The 16,085-nt window shown below is 36.9% G+C and overlaps 1 protein-coding gene across 3 annotated transcripts in view; it reads right to left on the reverse strand.

Moving 5' to 3' along the window:
* The window catches only part of MMP16 (matrix metallopeptidase 16), a 200,871-nt gene that overhangs the window by 70,513 nt on the left and 114,273 nt on the right, over window positions 1–16,085 (reverse strand). For all 3 annotated transcript variants that reach the window (XM_080581664.1, XM_080581666.1, XM_080581665.1), the window contains one exon: window positions 12,311–12,615. In XM_080581664.1, the coding sequence (XP_080437790.1) occupies window positions 12,311–12,615 (305 nt within the window). The remainder of the gene's footprint in view (window positions 1–12,310; window positions 12,616–16,085) is intronic.

The following is a 16,085-nucleotide window of genomic DNA, read 5'->3' on the forward strand; positions in this document are numbered from 1 at the left end:
CCTTCCTTCCTTCCTTCCTTCCTTCCTTCTTTCTCTCGTTCTCTCGTTCTCTCGTTCTCTCTTTCTCTCTTTCTCTCTCTCTCTTTCTCTCTTTTCCTCTCTTCCTCTCTTTCTCACACAGTAACTGTATGTGAGGTGTTGTGGGATGAGGAAAATAATCATGAAGAGGCTGACCCACATTTTCTATATGCACTTGTTCAAACCACATCCATCTGCCCCAAACAAAACAAAACAGAACAAAACAAAAACCTTTCTAGCATGCTGCAGAAAGAGGAAAAAAAAACACTCATGGAAACATCATTAGCTTCAACATATTAATGAGTTTAACAAACCCATGTTAACCCACTACTCTCAGTATACAGGTGTCTTATCCAATGAATCCAGTTTGGGAAGACAGTAATAAATTTTTTGTTGTTGTATAACCAGAGACAAAGGCCTCTAGATGACAACAACAATATTAATAATAATGGTGTGGTCTGTTCCTTTTCTATGCATACCTGCAATGGTTACAGAAATTGTCTGTGAGGGGCCATTCTGTCTTTCAGCTAAATGTTTCCTTGGCAATAAAGTTAATGTAACAGACAATGTGAACTTTCATCATTCATTTCCATGCAAAGTCAGCCAGTTTAGTTTTAACAGTTCTCATTAGCAGTTTAAGATTGGCTGATAGCGAACTGAGGCAGATGGCAAATGCAAGCAGTTTGTTCTACTGGCCGAGTATGTGGGAAATAACCTCCAGTTGTAGTTCAAATGGATAACTGAGTTTGCAGCTTCCCTAGCTACTCCACATAGGCTTGCAATGGTCTGTGTTTGCCTACAGAATGATGGAAGCATTATGCAACTTAGTGGACCTTGTTACACTTCATTTTTGATTTACTGCCTGCATCATGATCATTTCTGTTTGGCAAATAAGCCACAGTGTAAATACCACCTTGGATCTATAGACACTAAAAGCACTGTGTAAGATGTGCTTAACAGACTACATTTCCATTGCTTTAGTTAGGAATACTACAAAGTCCATCTCTTTGACTTATTTCTTAGCCTCTCTTTCAGTTAGCATAATAGTAGACTTGGCAATTTTAGGTCAAGACAGAAACTGAGAGTATGATATTGATAGCCCCTGGGATATATTAAAATGAGCCAACTAAACACACATCTAGGACATGGGGCTGGATTCATCCACATCTCTGCCTTCACCGAGTGCCAGTGTTTAAGTTTCCCTTTTAACAACATGTAAATTAAGCACTTTTCTCAAAGCTGAAAGGGTTTTCCATGAAAGCAAAAACAAACAAACAAACAAACAAACAACAACAAATAGAAAATGAGCTCATTAGCTTGCCAATGGTTAATATTTTCCAACATCTGGCTTCCAGATAGTACATGGGATCTATTAGACAGATCCACTTCTCATGTCTGTATATTCCTGTGCCTCATGACTGAGTCCTCACAAGCTACCCAGGGCAATTTATGGATGCATATATTGCATCTCTTCAATAACCGAAGGGGTCTTTCTATTCCCAAATGCAGCTCTACATCCATAGCTCTACATACCATAGTAATACTTTTAAGTACACACTGAATGTTTCAGAGTTATCATTTTATGCAACAACTTGGGGTGACTGGACATGGAACAAGTGGTTGTATGCACACCAAACAAGTATAATCCATGTAAGATTTGGAAAGCTTGAAAACAGATTACCCTGTTAAATTCTAACAGCATAACATGCACTTACTATTGGGGAAAGAGTGATTTGCTTTCTAAATACTGAAAACCTTGAGGTTTAGCAATAAAAACTATTATATGTGTATGAGTTGACTCCTGAATTTCAGGGAGAATGGTGAAATGAAAAAAATCATTAGTTACTCCATTTGTCTGTAGCTTTCAAAGTTCTTTTAAATATTTTCTGGCATCTTCAGCATTGTGAAATGCTATAAATGTAATTGTTTGTTTGTTTGCCATATTTTATAATAGTGCTAATTACCTCTTTTGCATTCAAATAGATTTAGTTTAAAACAGAAGTTGGGCTTCTTTAACCTTACAACCACACATAAACAAAGCTGTAACTTCAACAAGTTAGGTCTCTTTAGCCTGGAAACAAGATATGACCAAGATCCATAAAATTATTAATGGCATAGATAAAATGATTAGGGAAATACTTCCTCATAATATGAGTATCAGTGTACTTAAAGTGAATTTATAAATGGCAACTTTAAAAATCAAGAACAGATAGTTTTTCACATCTGCTTAAACTATAAAACTCATTGCCACAGGATGTTGTGGATACTAAATGCTTACACAGGTTAAAAAAGAGATTACACCAGTTCATGAAAGGAAATCCCTCAAAGGCTATTAAACACAAAAATATGGCCTCTGGCTCAGAAAGTCAATGAGTCACAGATTGTTGGAAGCTAGGAGTGAATATGCCAGGGTTTTTGTTGCCATATGCTTGTCCTTGCTTTTATCCTCTTTCCTAGGTATCAGCTAATAGCCCTATTAAAAATAGGTTGTTTTCTAGGAACCCATGTTGTTAATTCTATGTTTAAAATATATAGATAAGTATGATACTATATATACATATAGGTATGTATATATATATATTATTTTTTTCAAAGAACACAATCAACTTTTACATATTTATCCTAGTACAGAACTGGAAAACAAGCATGTGATGACTACTAGGTCACACTGCTTGATTGCAGATTAAATTCAATGTTAATAGAAACTTATTAAAATAATCAAGTAAGCAAGAGCACTAGGCTTTATGAAATGAAATTAATGTTAAAATTGTAATACAGAGCTTCCTTTAATCTGAAGTGCTTAGCTTGCTTTCTACCTAACCATAGCATATGACGTGCACTGTTTGAGACGCGAATCTCCCTTGAGAGACATGGTTTTCACAACTCCACTAGTTCATATTTCCAGCAGCATATATCTGCTGCACCATGACAACCACATTGGCAGCCAAAAGAAATTTACTACAAGTTGATCTATGCACTTCAGAGATTAAGATTTTCATAAATTTTTCCTGGCTGCCAACAAAGAGCCCACAGCATAATCTATGCACTAACTAGAGTCCAAGTATCTATCTACATTAGATACTGTATTTGCATCAAATCCCCAAAGCTTTTGCTTGGCAACATGAGAGATCTATCAACTGCATAGTACAAAGCGACAGAGTTTTGTTTTGTTTTGTTTGTCTGTAAAACTTGATAATTTTTGAGTACTACAGAGTTAGCAAAAAATTATCAAATCCTTAAGATGAGTTTTGCACTCGTTTTCCCAAAGACAGATTCATGTATATAAGTTGCAAATATTCCACATGAATGTAAGCATGCTACAAACATATTCTCCTTACACTTAAAAGCAAATGTACACCAAAAATACCCATTATTTCTGTAATAGAATATCATTTGCTGTTATTTATTGTTGTCTTTTTTTGTTTGTTTGTTTAGAAGACTTTTTTTCTACAGAATTTCAGTGTTGTGTAGTAATTGCCATAGTAAATTTGCTACAGACATTAAAAAAAACATGCATGTACCTTTTATTTCTATTTCTCTGGCAGATATAAATATGAGGATAAGAGTATCAAATGAACTCTACTGATCTACTATTTTATCTGAGGAGAGATTATACTTAGTTTTGCTAAGTATTTTTTGCCACTGGAAGTCAGACTTCTGCAGTCAGATTTTAGTCAGCAATTGGTACATTAAGCATCATGTCTAATCTGCTTGAAGTCTAAGCTCTCTAGACATCCTTGTTTTCCCCAAGAGCTACTTCTAAATCTTGCTGTTTAAAAAAGCTGCACATGTGTAAGTAGGTCAATCTTAAATTAATCTAGTTAAAAGTACTATACTCTCCATTCAAACTGGTTTAACACTCCCTTAAATAGGTTTAAATGCATTCAGTAATTTCCCAGAAAAAAAAAAACTGATTTAAAGAAGAGCTAAACTAACTTAAGTGCATTTAGCCAGACAAATCTAAAATCAATTTTGATAAACCAATGCAATTTTTGAAGTTGAAACAGAAGTTTATGCTTTAAGTTAAGGCCTTTTAGTTTCTGGCAGATAGCAAAAATGTCTTCAACCACTCTCAGGTGGAGAAAGGAAATATATATATTAAGAAGCCATAAAAAATATGATGATATGTATTACTGATGGATTTGTCTATTAAAATATATCTTCATCCATGATGGGCTGCTCTCTGAAAGTCTTCTTTCTGATCTATTTACTCTGCCATAATTTTTAGGATTCCATCCAAGAGCTTTACTATATTTAATAGGAATTATTTTTATAATAAAATATATAATAAATCCAGGTAAAAGAGATTAATGGAAAATATATAAGGTAAAAGTGAGGAGGAATAACAGTTGCATCTCAGTCACCATTCCCACCTGCTAGAAATAGTTTGTGTTTCATTCAACAAGCAGACAGCAGTGACATTGAACTCCAAAAATCATCACAGCCCTTTTATTCCCAGCTACTGCTTGCCAAGATGAAGCTTCTGAGCATAATCATTAGTTAGGAACCTGGCTTCAGTGGGTTGGGACTGCCAAAGATTATCACAATTTTACCCAAACTTCATCTACTAAATGTCTGCTGGTATTTACCAACAGAACTAGTCAAGACACACAGATTTCTAAAGATAAGCTAGCTTTATCTGAAGTCACTGTTCAGAAGACTGCTTTCAGTCTCTTCATCTGTTCCTCACTTAGGTCTTACTTCAGAAATTATAAATGATGAAAGATCTGAGATTCATTTAGCTTTTGGTACTGCTCACTGTTAAGTTAATGGGAAGGGTGCAAAATGAATTGAGGTTAGTGCTTGTCCTCTTCAAGGCTTTCCAATGGATTCATCAAAATAATAAATAAATAAAGCAAGCAAGCAAGCAACACCCCTTACTCTAGAACACTCTAGCTAGTTATCCTATAATAGGGGACATATACATACTTTATCACCTCAAAAGCAACCTCAGTGTGTACACTGTTTTTAGCAACTCTGAGATCAGATGTTGCCTCCTCTCTTTCTCAAAAGTCCTGTAGTGGGATCCTAAGCAACCTTCATTCACAAGTATGAGGCAATGAAATCAAACCTAGTGTCCTGTATAAAATATATGTTTTGTTTTCTTTCTAATTTGAATGTTTTGAAGTAAACATAGGAAAATTGTCCTGCTGATTTTTTTTAATGATTCTATTACTATATACTATTGACAAAGCAGATCTGCAAGATAAGTCCTATTCATAATTGTGTTGTTATAGAAATACATCATCCATTTTTTCCAGTAGCAAATATCTATGCTCAGCATATATTATTTAAAATTTCCACAGATTTATAAATACTGCTGCTCAAAACCAAAGTAAAATGTGAAGAGTATAAGTAGAAACATATAATTGCCTGTTTTACAATAGGGAAAGCATCTTATCCCTAAGACCTTGAGAATGTATATACATCATGCTGCAGTAACTTGGAGGATAGGGGAGGAGGCTCTGAAGATTAACAACTACATAATGAAGCAGCATGTCCAGAAATCTACCACACTAGTTATTCTACTAGAATCTGATACTTCAACCTCTAATTGTATTGCAGTGCCTTAAAAACTTTACGTGTTCCAGATTTAAAAATGGCCAGATGAAAACAATGTGTGACAGAGCCCTGTTAAAGCCAACAAGAACACTACCAGCTTCAGTACAGGAAGACAGGGCACAGTAGAGGATTTTTATGCTAGCAGCTAACAGTAGAGGCAGTCCCTGCCTCCTCCCATCCCTGCCAATGACTTTGAATTTCTATACAGTGATTTCAAATATTTGCAACTGAAAGTATACTTTGAAAAAGACTTCTGGTTAAGGATTTTGACAATACTATACCTCCAAAATATTGCCACTCTTAGCAAGATATCATTGTCCTTTTCTGGATACATCATTCATTGTCTAAATATTTTTCACTCCAAAAATGAGGTGATGTATATCACCTAAATGGACTGGAGTCATAGGGGCAATGAAATCTCTTCCTCGCCTCCAGATTGATATATTGAGATTTCTTCCTTTTCCCTTTTTTTCCTTCTTTTTCTTTCCAGCACTTAAATTCAGGAGAAAATAAAGTGTTTTTGTTTGTTTGTTTGTTTGTTTGTTTTTAATAAATACTGATTTTTCAAATAAATACTTATGTCAGTTGACATTGCTTATTTTCATCTGGTTTTTTGTTGTTTACATCTCTAATTGTACATACTGTATGACCTCTATTTCCTTATTTTATATGTTTGTCTTGTTAATAATCTAAACTGTGCTCTCTGTGAAATATTTTCCTGTGATTTTCACATCCTTTCTGACTTCCTGTTCCTGACTAGTGTTTCACTTTCAATGTTTGTTTCACAGTATCACAGATTTCTAGGTTGGAAGAGACCTCAAGATCATCGAGTCCAACCTCCGACCTAACACTAAGTACTCCACTAAACCATATCGCTAAGCTCTACATCTAAACGTCTTTTAAAGACCTCCAGGGATGGTGACTCCACCACCTCCCTGGGCAGCCCGTTCCAATGCTTAATAACCCTTTTGGTAAAGAAGTACTTCCTAACATCCAACCTAAAACTCCCCTGTCGCAACTTTCGCCCATTCCCCCTCGTCCTGTCACCAGGCACGTAGGAGAACAGACCAACCCCCACCTCTCTACAGCCTCCTTTAAGGTAACTGTAGAGAGCGATAAGGTCGCCCCTGAGCCTCCTCTTCTCCAGGCTGAACAAGCCCAGCTCCCTCAGCCGCTCCTCGTAAGACTTGTTCTCCAGACCCCTCACCAGCTTCGTCGCCCTTCTCTGGACTCGCTCAAGCACGTCCATGTCCTTCCTGTAGCGAGGGGCCCAAAACTGAACACAGTACTCGAGGTGCGGCCTCACCAGAGCCGAGTACAGGGGCACAATCACTTCCCTCGACCTGCTGGCCACACTGCTTCTTATGCAGGCCAGGATGCTGTTGGCCTTCTTGGCCACCTGAGCACACTGCTGGCTCATATTCAGCCGACTATCAACCAATACTCCCAGGTCCTTCTCGGACAGGCAGCTTTCCAGGCACTCATCTCCCAGCCTGTAGCTCTGCTTGGGGTTGTTGCGCCCCAGGTGCAGGACCCGGCACTTGGCCTTGTTGAACTTCATACAGTTGACCTCAGACCATCGCTCCAGCCTATCCAGATCCTCCTGCAGAGCCTTCCTGCCCTCGAGCAGATCGACACATGCACTTAGCTTGGTGTCATCTGCAAACTTACTGAGGGTGCACTGGACGCCCTCATCCAGATCATCGATAAAGATATTAAAGAGGACCGGCCCCAGTACCGAGCCCTGGGGGACACCACTAGTAACCGGCCTCCAACTGGATTTGACTCCGTTCACCACAACTCTTTGGGCCCGGCTATCCAGCCAGTTTCTAACCCAGCGAAGCGTACGCCAGTCCAAGCCCCGAGCAGCCAGTTTCTTGAGGAGAATGTTGTGGGGAACTGTGTCAAAAGCCTTACTGAGGTCAAGGTAAACCACATCCACAGCCTTTCCCTCATCCACCAAGCGCGTCACTTGGTCATAGAAGGAGATCAGGTTCGTCAAGCAGGACCTGCCTTTCATAAACCCATGCTGACTGGGCCTGATCGCCTGCTTGCCCTGCAAGTGCCGCGTGATGACCCTCAAGATAATCTGCTCTATGAGCTTTCCTGGCACTGAGGTCAAACTGACAGGCCTACAGTTCCCCGGGTTTCTTCCATCCTCTTCTCCTACTGCAGTTGCAAAGTGTTACCAAAATAATCTTGAGAATAAACAAACTAAACTTTCCCTGCAGCAGCCCATACAGTGCTGTGCTCTGCACTTGTAGCTAGAACAGCACTGGTATCGCACCAGTGTTGCATCTATTGCTGTGCAATAATGGCACAGCATCAGGAATCCCTCCAAACCCCAGCCAGCAGGCTGGGAGTGGGCAAGAGGTGTGGAGGAGGCATCACCAGGGCAGCTGACCTAAACTGAACAAGGGGATATTCCATGCCATGAGATGTCACACTCAGCAATAAAAGGTAGGAAAGGGGAAGGGGGGGGAGGGGGAGGCTCTCATTATGAAGATGTCTGTCCTCCCAAACAACCGCTATGTGTATTGAGGCCATGCTTCCCTGGACGTGGCCAAACATCGCTTGTTGAAGGGAAATAGATATTTTTTTCCTCTCTCTGTGCTTTCAAGCAGTCTTTGCTTGTTTTGTTGTTGTTGTTGTTTTTTCCCTCTTTATTTTTCCTTGAATTAAATTATCTTTTTCACAACCCATGGGCCCCCTTTTTTTTTTTTTTTTTTTCCTTTCCAGCATACTTCTTGTCCTCCTCTTCTTCTTCTGAGGGGGAGTGAGAGCAGTTGTGGTGGAGTTCAGCAGCCCAGCAAGGTAAAACCAGCATTGTTTGCAATCACCAACAGCACTATGGAAGTTCAGAGAAGAGTTCACTACAGTTTAGCTGGAGTTAAGGTACCAGCCGTACTCAACTTATAGGTTATCCAGAAAAAAAAAAAGAAATAGATCATTATAGAGAGTCTGCAAGTGTTAATTTGTGTGACCAGAGTGTTTTTTTTCTGAGCAACAGGCCCATTAGTCTCTACTCCTACAAAAGTCTTATTCACTCCCCAGAATGAGGGAAAAGTGAAGACCCCCTCAAAGCATAGACCCTTTTCGCCAGCTTGTTAAAATAAGTATACAAGCCACAAAAAATGACCCTGAAGTGATAACAATGGAAAGCAGCACTAAGCTGCAGAGATTATGTGTTTCTATTGAAAACGACCCCTCAGTCCAGAACGTTATTGAAACCAAGCAAAACAAAATAAAATCAAGAAAGTATGATAAGAAAATGACAACAACAACAAAAAAACCAGTAACAACAAATCACCCAGAGTATGAGGACACTGCTATTAACTAGTCAATATAAAGTAGTTTAGGAATAACTTTACTCAGAGTACTGAATTTGTGTACAATATTTTATATTCTTGTTTTGTGATCATTACATATATATAAAATAAAATAAAATAAAATAAAATAAAATAAAATAAAATAAAATAAAATAAAATAAAATAATAAAATAAAATAAAATAAAATAAAATAAAATAAAATAAAATAAAATAAAATAAAATAAAATAAAATAAAACAAAACATTTTAAAAAGGAAAGCTCTTTCTGAAAGCATTTCAAGGAGTTGCTTGTCTTTTCTGAGGTAGAGAGTATGCAAGCAGTTTTCATTAGCAGAACACTAAAAGGTGGAAAATCAGGCTAGTACTTTTCAAGAGGACCTAAGACTTGCATTTTGCTGCTAAATAACCAAGCTGGTCTATGTTTTCAAATCACTCTGGAATAATAGAATTGTAATCAGAGAAAATGATTATTTGGGGTGAGATTTAATTCAAAAACAAAAAACAAAAATTTATGACCAAAGGTTTTTAACCCTTGTATTGGATTTCTAACAACACTACATGGAGTTGACTATTGAAGGACTATGGCAGCAATGAAGCTTAAAAAAATGACACTCGCCCAGGAAAAATGACTCATGGCTAAGATCAGAAATATATTTTTCAACATTCTGCTTTTCAGTGTTCTGAGACTGAGCTCAAGATGATAGGGAGCCTAAGAGAGCTGTAAGTCTTTTCTTCCTGTCAATCCCAAATGGCATGCTTGTCTTCTTTTTCCACCTGGAAGTTTTTTCCAGTCACAAAACAACAACAACAACAACAACAAATGTGGACATTTCTTCAGGATTCCTAGACCTAAGCTAATGCAGTAAGACCATCAGCACTGGCCTACCTGATAACTGGAAGTCACAGACAAATAGCAACTCTGAGTACATATATCAACTGTATTTAGGTTGGTATTTCTAGGCTGACAATCACATAGTACTTTCATTTAGACAATAACTACGACCTAAGATCCAATGTATATACAATTTCAACAATGAAACTAGGATTTGCCAAAATTCTTCAGAACACTTGCATTGATAAGATATTTATTTTAATTTTAATGTATTTTGCAGAATTTTTGCAGTCATAAACTATTGTGGGTTTTCTATCTTGACTATCCCATTTTAACAGAAATCTGTCTCCCTCAAAAAGGATATATGAGCACATCAAAGTACGTTATTACACTTGCAAAACAATTTTCCTGTGATACCTGTTGACACTTCATGGCATAGATAACAAAACTTTTTTCTTATAAAGGTCGATCTTCTAAGATACATAAAAGCACAGTTTTAATGATAGTATCATTTTACTTTCACTTAAATTTTTCCTTCAAGATATTTTAAAATTAGTGAATACAAGAAATAGCTCTTGACAACTACTCTACAAAACACAACCACAAGAAAACACATTAAGAAATGCATGTCATTTTGCACTCTGAAAAATATCTAAGGTAAAGTAGAAGAAGATAGCCAGAAGGTCGCACATTTTCATAGAGACTAAAAGTATCCATATGTGGAACTGTTCCAAAAGAGTTATCACATTTTAAATTGACACCTTGCCTTCAACATACGCATGTCTGTAGATTTTCCTGAGTGCTTAAGCAATAACTTAAAAAAACATAGAACATTATGTGCAGTGTTGGTCTCCCACAGAGCCCATAAGAACACCTTCATTTAGCCTCACAATGCTGTGACTATTTACCTGAGCTGCACAAACAGAAGATTCCCACTGCTGTTTCTTTGATCTGAGATTGTGGAGGGCAAATATAAGCAGTGCAATACGTTTTGCTCCAGTAAGAATCTGGGGCTCAGTCTATAGGAAATAAGCTTCTTGAATCCATTCTGCTACTAAAGGCCTCCAAAATGCAGTATACTGCTCTTGCTTCACTGACCCTTACGCAATTCAAGTATTTCACCATCAGAATCATCACAATATCGTATTTATACCCCTGAACTATTAAGTTAAAACTTTGTTGTAAGCACAAGGCTACAAATACTTAGACTTGGAAGATGAAAAAGAGAGGAAGGAAAGGAGTTAAATAAAGTCCATAACTGTTCACAAATTTGGTTTAACATTCAAATACAACCGTTTTGCACTTAATTGTCATCTTTATCATCTTTTGTGTATCAATAGCATCTCTGTGCATCTGTACGTCCTCTTCTATGTGTCATTGTTTGCTGAAGAGACTCTCTCAAACCATGTAAATGAGTTAGAGAGATCTCCTAGGACAACTGGGGCCAAAGCAGGGTATGCACAATAAGTCTACACAAAGGCTTTTCCTTGATACTGTTCTGCAGAGATAGCTTTAAATTAGGCTTCTTAGATAACAGCAGTAATTTAATCACATGAATTTGGAGCTCAGCAAAGGCCAGATTATTCTTCTGCAAATAGTATCCTTAAAGAGTATCTGTAGTCTTCACTTAGCAAATTTTAGGTGTACCAACTGCATTATGTAGTCACTTCTTTGACTCTGAGGCATTTACAACTTAAATAAGGAATTATGAATCATAGAATGGTTTGGGCTGTAAGGGACCTTAAAGATTGTCTAGTTCCAAACTCCCTGCCATGGACAGGGACACCTCCCTCTAGACCAGGTTGCTCAAAGACCCATCAAACCTGGCCTTAAACACCGCCAGGGATGGGGCATCCACATCTTCTCTGGGCAGCCTGTGCCAGTGCCTCACCACCCTCTGAGTAAAGAATTTCTTCTTAATATCTAATCTAAATCTAACTTCTAGTTTAAAACCATTACTGCTTGTCCTATCACTACATTCTTTGCTAAAGAGTCCCTCCCCCACTTTCTCTTATGAGTTCCAAAAAAAAGGTTCAAAAGTTATTGGGAAGCACTAATTCTGTTCTTGGAATAGCACCCTTAAGAGTTGACTTTAAATGCTACCATTGAATCACCATTAAGTAAAACAGAAGACTAGGTTTTATACACATAGGTATTGGAGGGAAGTGTCAGTTGTTCTTAATCTCTCCTATATCACTTCTAATGAACATTCCATTTTCCCTAAACCTAAATAAAATTCACATGGCCAACAAGTTCAAAATGAAAGTTGTTTATGTAAACACTCATCAGTACAATGGTTGAATGAACACAAGCGTTCCTAACAAGAATTTAATGTGTTTCAAGAGAAACACTTTTTCACGCTCTAAGTTACATTTAGACAGAAACTTTCTGCTGTTAGAATCTTTTAGATTCCTAATAGACCAATTAACTGAAGATATTTCTAAAGCAACATAAACTTAGAAGAGAAAACTATGTGACTTTAAGGACAGGGAAGCATGGAAATAGCTGAAAAATCATGAGACACTTTAATTAATATTATTTATTTTGTTTAGACTGAAATCTTCTCTTACCATCATGATTAGGATTTCCCAAAGTCCATGGCTCATCTGAGTCAAAATGAGTGTCTCCCCCAATTCCTGGCCCAGGGAAATATGCATGGGCCAAAAATCCTCCCTCCCCATCAAAGGGAGAACTGTCTCCATGAAAACCTGATGCAAAAATGATTGTAATATCCACGTCCCTCTTGCCATTTTCTAATTCAATATAAGGAACTTCTTCAAATGTTAGAGGAGTTACATTCTGCCACACATCAAAGGCACGGCGAATGGCTTTACGAGTTTCAGCATCACCTACTTTTGGAGTGACGTTCTTAATGCTGAAAGAAACAGAGAAAGAGTAAATAGATTAAATTTTACAGAGTGGTAAGTGACACTGCTCACATCCATTTTTCCCTAGATAACTAAAAACACAGTGCTTTTAATAAAACATGCTAGTGTGGATTTATATTCCTTAAGAAAATTATTTTTAAACAAGCAGGTGAGAAATTACTGTGTAAATTTGTTTAGCCCTTTATGCTAGTTGTCTTTATATGTTAGCTGACTTATTCTCAGCAGTACAAAAATCTTATTTTTAGAACATCAAAAATATTTTTAAATGAACAAATTCTTAACAGTAGGATAACCAGATTAATCAACCACTGACTGTTTACCTCCTGGACCACAATTCGAATACATCACAGCTGAAGAATGGCATGTCATTTCTGATCAAAAGCTTAAAATGTTTCCAGTTAAATGATTTTTTAACTTCTTAGTGAGTCCACTAACAATAGCAGAGCTCCATACTGTGACTACCAACCAATTTTTACAAAGACTCAAAAATGGTTCTTGTTTCATTTGGAACTGGATAGATAATTCCTTATCACAAATAAAGCCTTTCTATTTTATAACAGGCTAAGACGTTCTTTAATAATCTGATTGCTTTTATTAATCTTTCATAAAACTGTAGAATTTGTCAGAAAAATCATTTTATAGAAAATCAATTTTATGCTAATTCATAAAAAAATATAGTTTAACAAAAATTTCAGTCTCCACTACTTCTACAGTTATACACACACAAAAAAAAAAGGCAAAGAAATGTCAGAATCACTGTTGAGTTCAAAATGGAACTAATCTGCATTACAGTGGAATTATCTTAAAAACAAACAAACAAAACCACCCTTCTTTATTTATTTTTATTACTTAATTCAAGAAAAGAATGCCAATAATCAGATTCAGACCTATCCAATTTCCTCTGTCATTTCTACTTAATTCATGTGCACAACAAAGACTGTTTTATTATTATGTCTGTATTGAAACTGCTGCAATCAGATGCACTTTTTTTTCATTTGACATGTGCTTTGCTGAACATCCATCACAAGTTTTAGAAGTAACGTTCTGGAATGCATGTAAGATTTCTGTAAGTTTACACAACATGATGTGCTGATGGAGATCACAAATATTTCATTAATCAGCCTGAGAAGATTCATGTACTTGATTATATGATACTGAAAGTTTATAAAAATGGAAATAAACCTTTCAAGTCTAATTTAATTTTACATATATAGTATGTAAAATACTTATTGAATTCCTCCAGTTTCATCATGTTCTTTTAAAACTAACTTTGTCAGATCTTCAATGTCCTGCTTTGTATGCTTTGTAGATTTTTGTAGATTGCTTTGTATGCCTTTTTCTCCTGATTTTGTCTGGGATAGAGTTAATTTTCATCTTAGAGACTCATATGTTTTTAGAGGCTCCTGTGTTTTAGGATTTTTTGATGAAAACAGTGTTGATAACACACCAATGTTTTTGGTTGTTGCTGATCGGTGCTTGCACAGACTCACGGACATTTCAGCTTCTTGTGCTGCCCTGCAAGTGAGGAGGCTGGGGATGCACAAGGAGCTAGGAGGGCACACGGCCAGGACAGCTGACCCAAACTGGCCAAAAGGATATCCTATACCAAATGGAGTTATGATCAGAAATAAAAGACTGGGTGAAAGAAGGGGGAGGGGTGGGACATTTGGAGGAATGGCATTTGTCTTCCTAAGTAACTGTTATGCTTGATGATGATCTGCTTTCCTGGAAGCAGCTGAACACCTGCCTGCCAATGGGAAGTAGTAAATGAATTCCTTGTTTCACTTTGCTTGTGCACATAGCTTTTGCTTTACCTAATAAACTGTCTTTATCTTAACCCATGATTTTTTGTACTTTTACCTTTTTGATTCTCTCCCCTGTCCCACTGTGGGAGGCGTGAGTGAACAGCTGTGTGGTACTTAGCTGCCTGCTGGGGTAACAACACCTTTCCTCACAGTTATGTGTTCCTTAGTACTGACTCATCAGTAATTTTATGATTACTGTTGTGTTGATTTTCAGGTAGTTAAAAATTGCTGGACACACTGGACCAAGTATCAGGCCCTGCAGAACCCCTCTCTAAAAGTTCCCTACTTTGTGAATTACTTTTTTAAGATGTTTTAGAGAGTTTGTAACCTACCCACCGTATGCACATTGAGAATGTACAGTATTTCACAACCAGAATGCCATACAGCACTAAATAAAAATACCTCACAAAAGCACACTTACACTGCCACTACCAGAAACTTAACAGCACTTAATGTGCTGCTTTCCTAAGAATACCACTATAATGTGGATGAATTTTTGCATTAGTCTAATCTTGCAGTGTACTCTGTAAGGCACATAAATTGTCCCAAGCACAGCTCACTGAAGGATTAGAGCCTCTGTTTCTGCATATACAGCAAATGAATAAACAGGTTTTTATAGAAAATAGAATATGTCTAGCAAAACTGCTATTTTTGACGTAGTAAAATTTCCTCTGATAGCTTCAATTTATTATTTAATTGTTTTCTGTTTAGAAATCAGTAATGGATCAAAGTCACACTTTGGGGTTATGCAAACAATCAAAAGGATACATGGAAACTGATGAAAACAGATTGGATAAAAACAGATTGGAATTTTGTACTGGTGGTAAACTGATCAATTGCTTGGTCTAAGAGGAATTGACAAACATTTTAAACCTCATCACTTTACATTTTCTTGCTTTTTCAGTGCACAGAATTAAGTTTTAGTCATTGATTACAAACGAAAAGTTGAGCCACTCAACTAGTTTCACACACATTAACTATGGGTGATTACCTATAGTGGGGGGCCTTTTCTAGGAGCTTCAGCTATCAAATTACTTTTGAAATAGCATTCTACATCTCAAGAGTCATTGTCAAGAAAAAGTATTTTTCAGAGCATACATTCTGTATTAGAACAAGACAGATTTCTGGCTTCCAAAATGGTCTTCTGGAGAGAGTAAGATTATAATGAAAAATGTAGCTTCTAAAAGAAATGAAATAAATCAGTATTTATTCCAATATAGGAATATTTCCAGAGATGGTTGTCCTTTTTAATGGGTTTAATACAAGTCAAGTACAATCCTAAAGGGGCAAATTCTAATGTTATTTGTAACACCAGTGTGGAAATTTTCTGGCTGGGAAGCTTGCATAGAATATAGATATGAAATCCAAACAACTTTACGTTTCTTTCATGGGGTTGATCTTCAAAGGGGAAGTATAGTACATGATAAATCCATACAATGTATCAACTATCAGGGATTTTACAGCTCATCTCTTAAAAGGTTTTGGTTTAGACATATCACTGCAGTAGCAGATAGTCTTATGTGATCCTTTCTCACATGGCTCTAGGTCTTAAAGATAGAAGTCACCTAAAATAGTAGTTGCTGTCACTGGTAACATGAAAAGAGGAGCTAGGCATCTTACACTCAAAGTGTCCATATAATGTGGCTCAAAAA

This window comes from Anser brachyrhynchus (genome assembly GCF_964034855.1).
Source record: "Anser brachyrhynchus genome assembly, chromosome: 2".
Taxonomy (NCBI): domain Eukaryota; kingdom Metazoa; phylum Chordata; class Aves; order Anseriformes; family Anatidae; genus Anser; species Anser brachyrhynchus.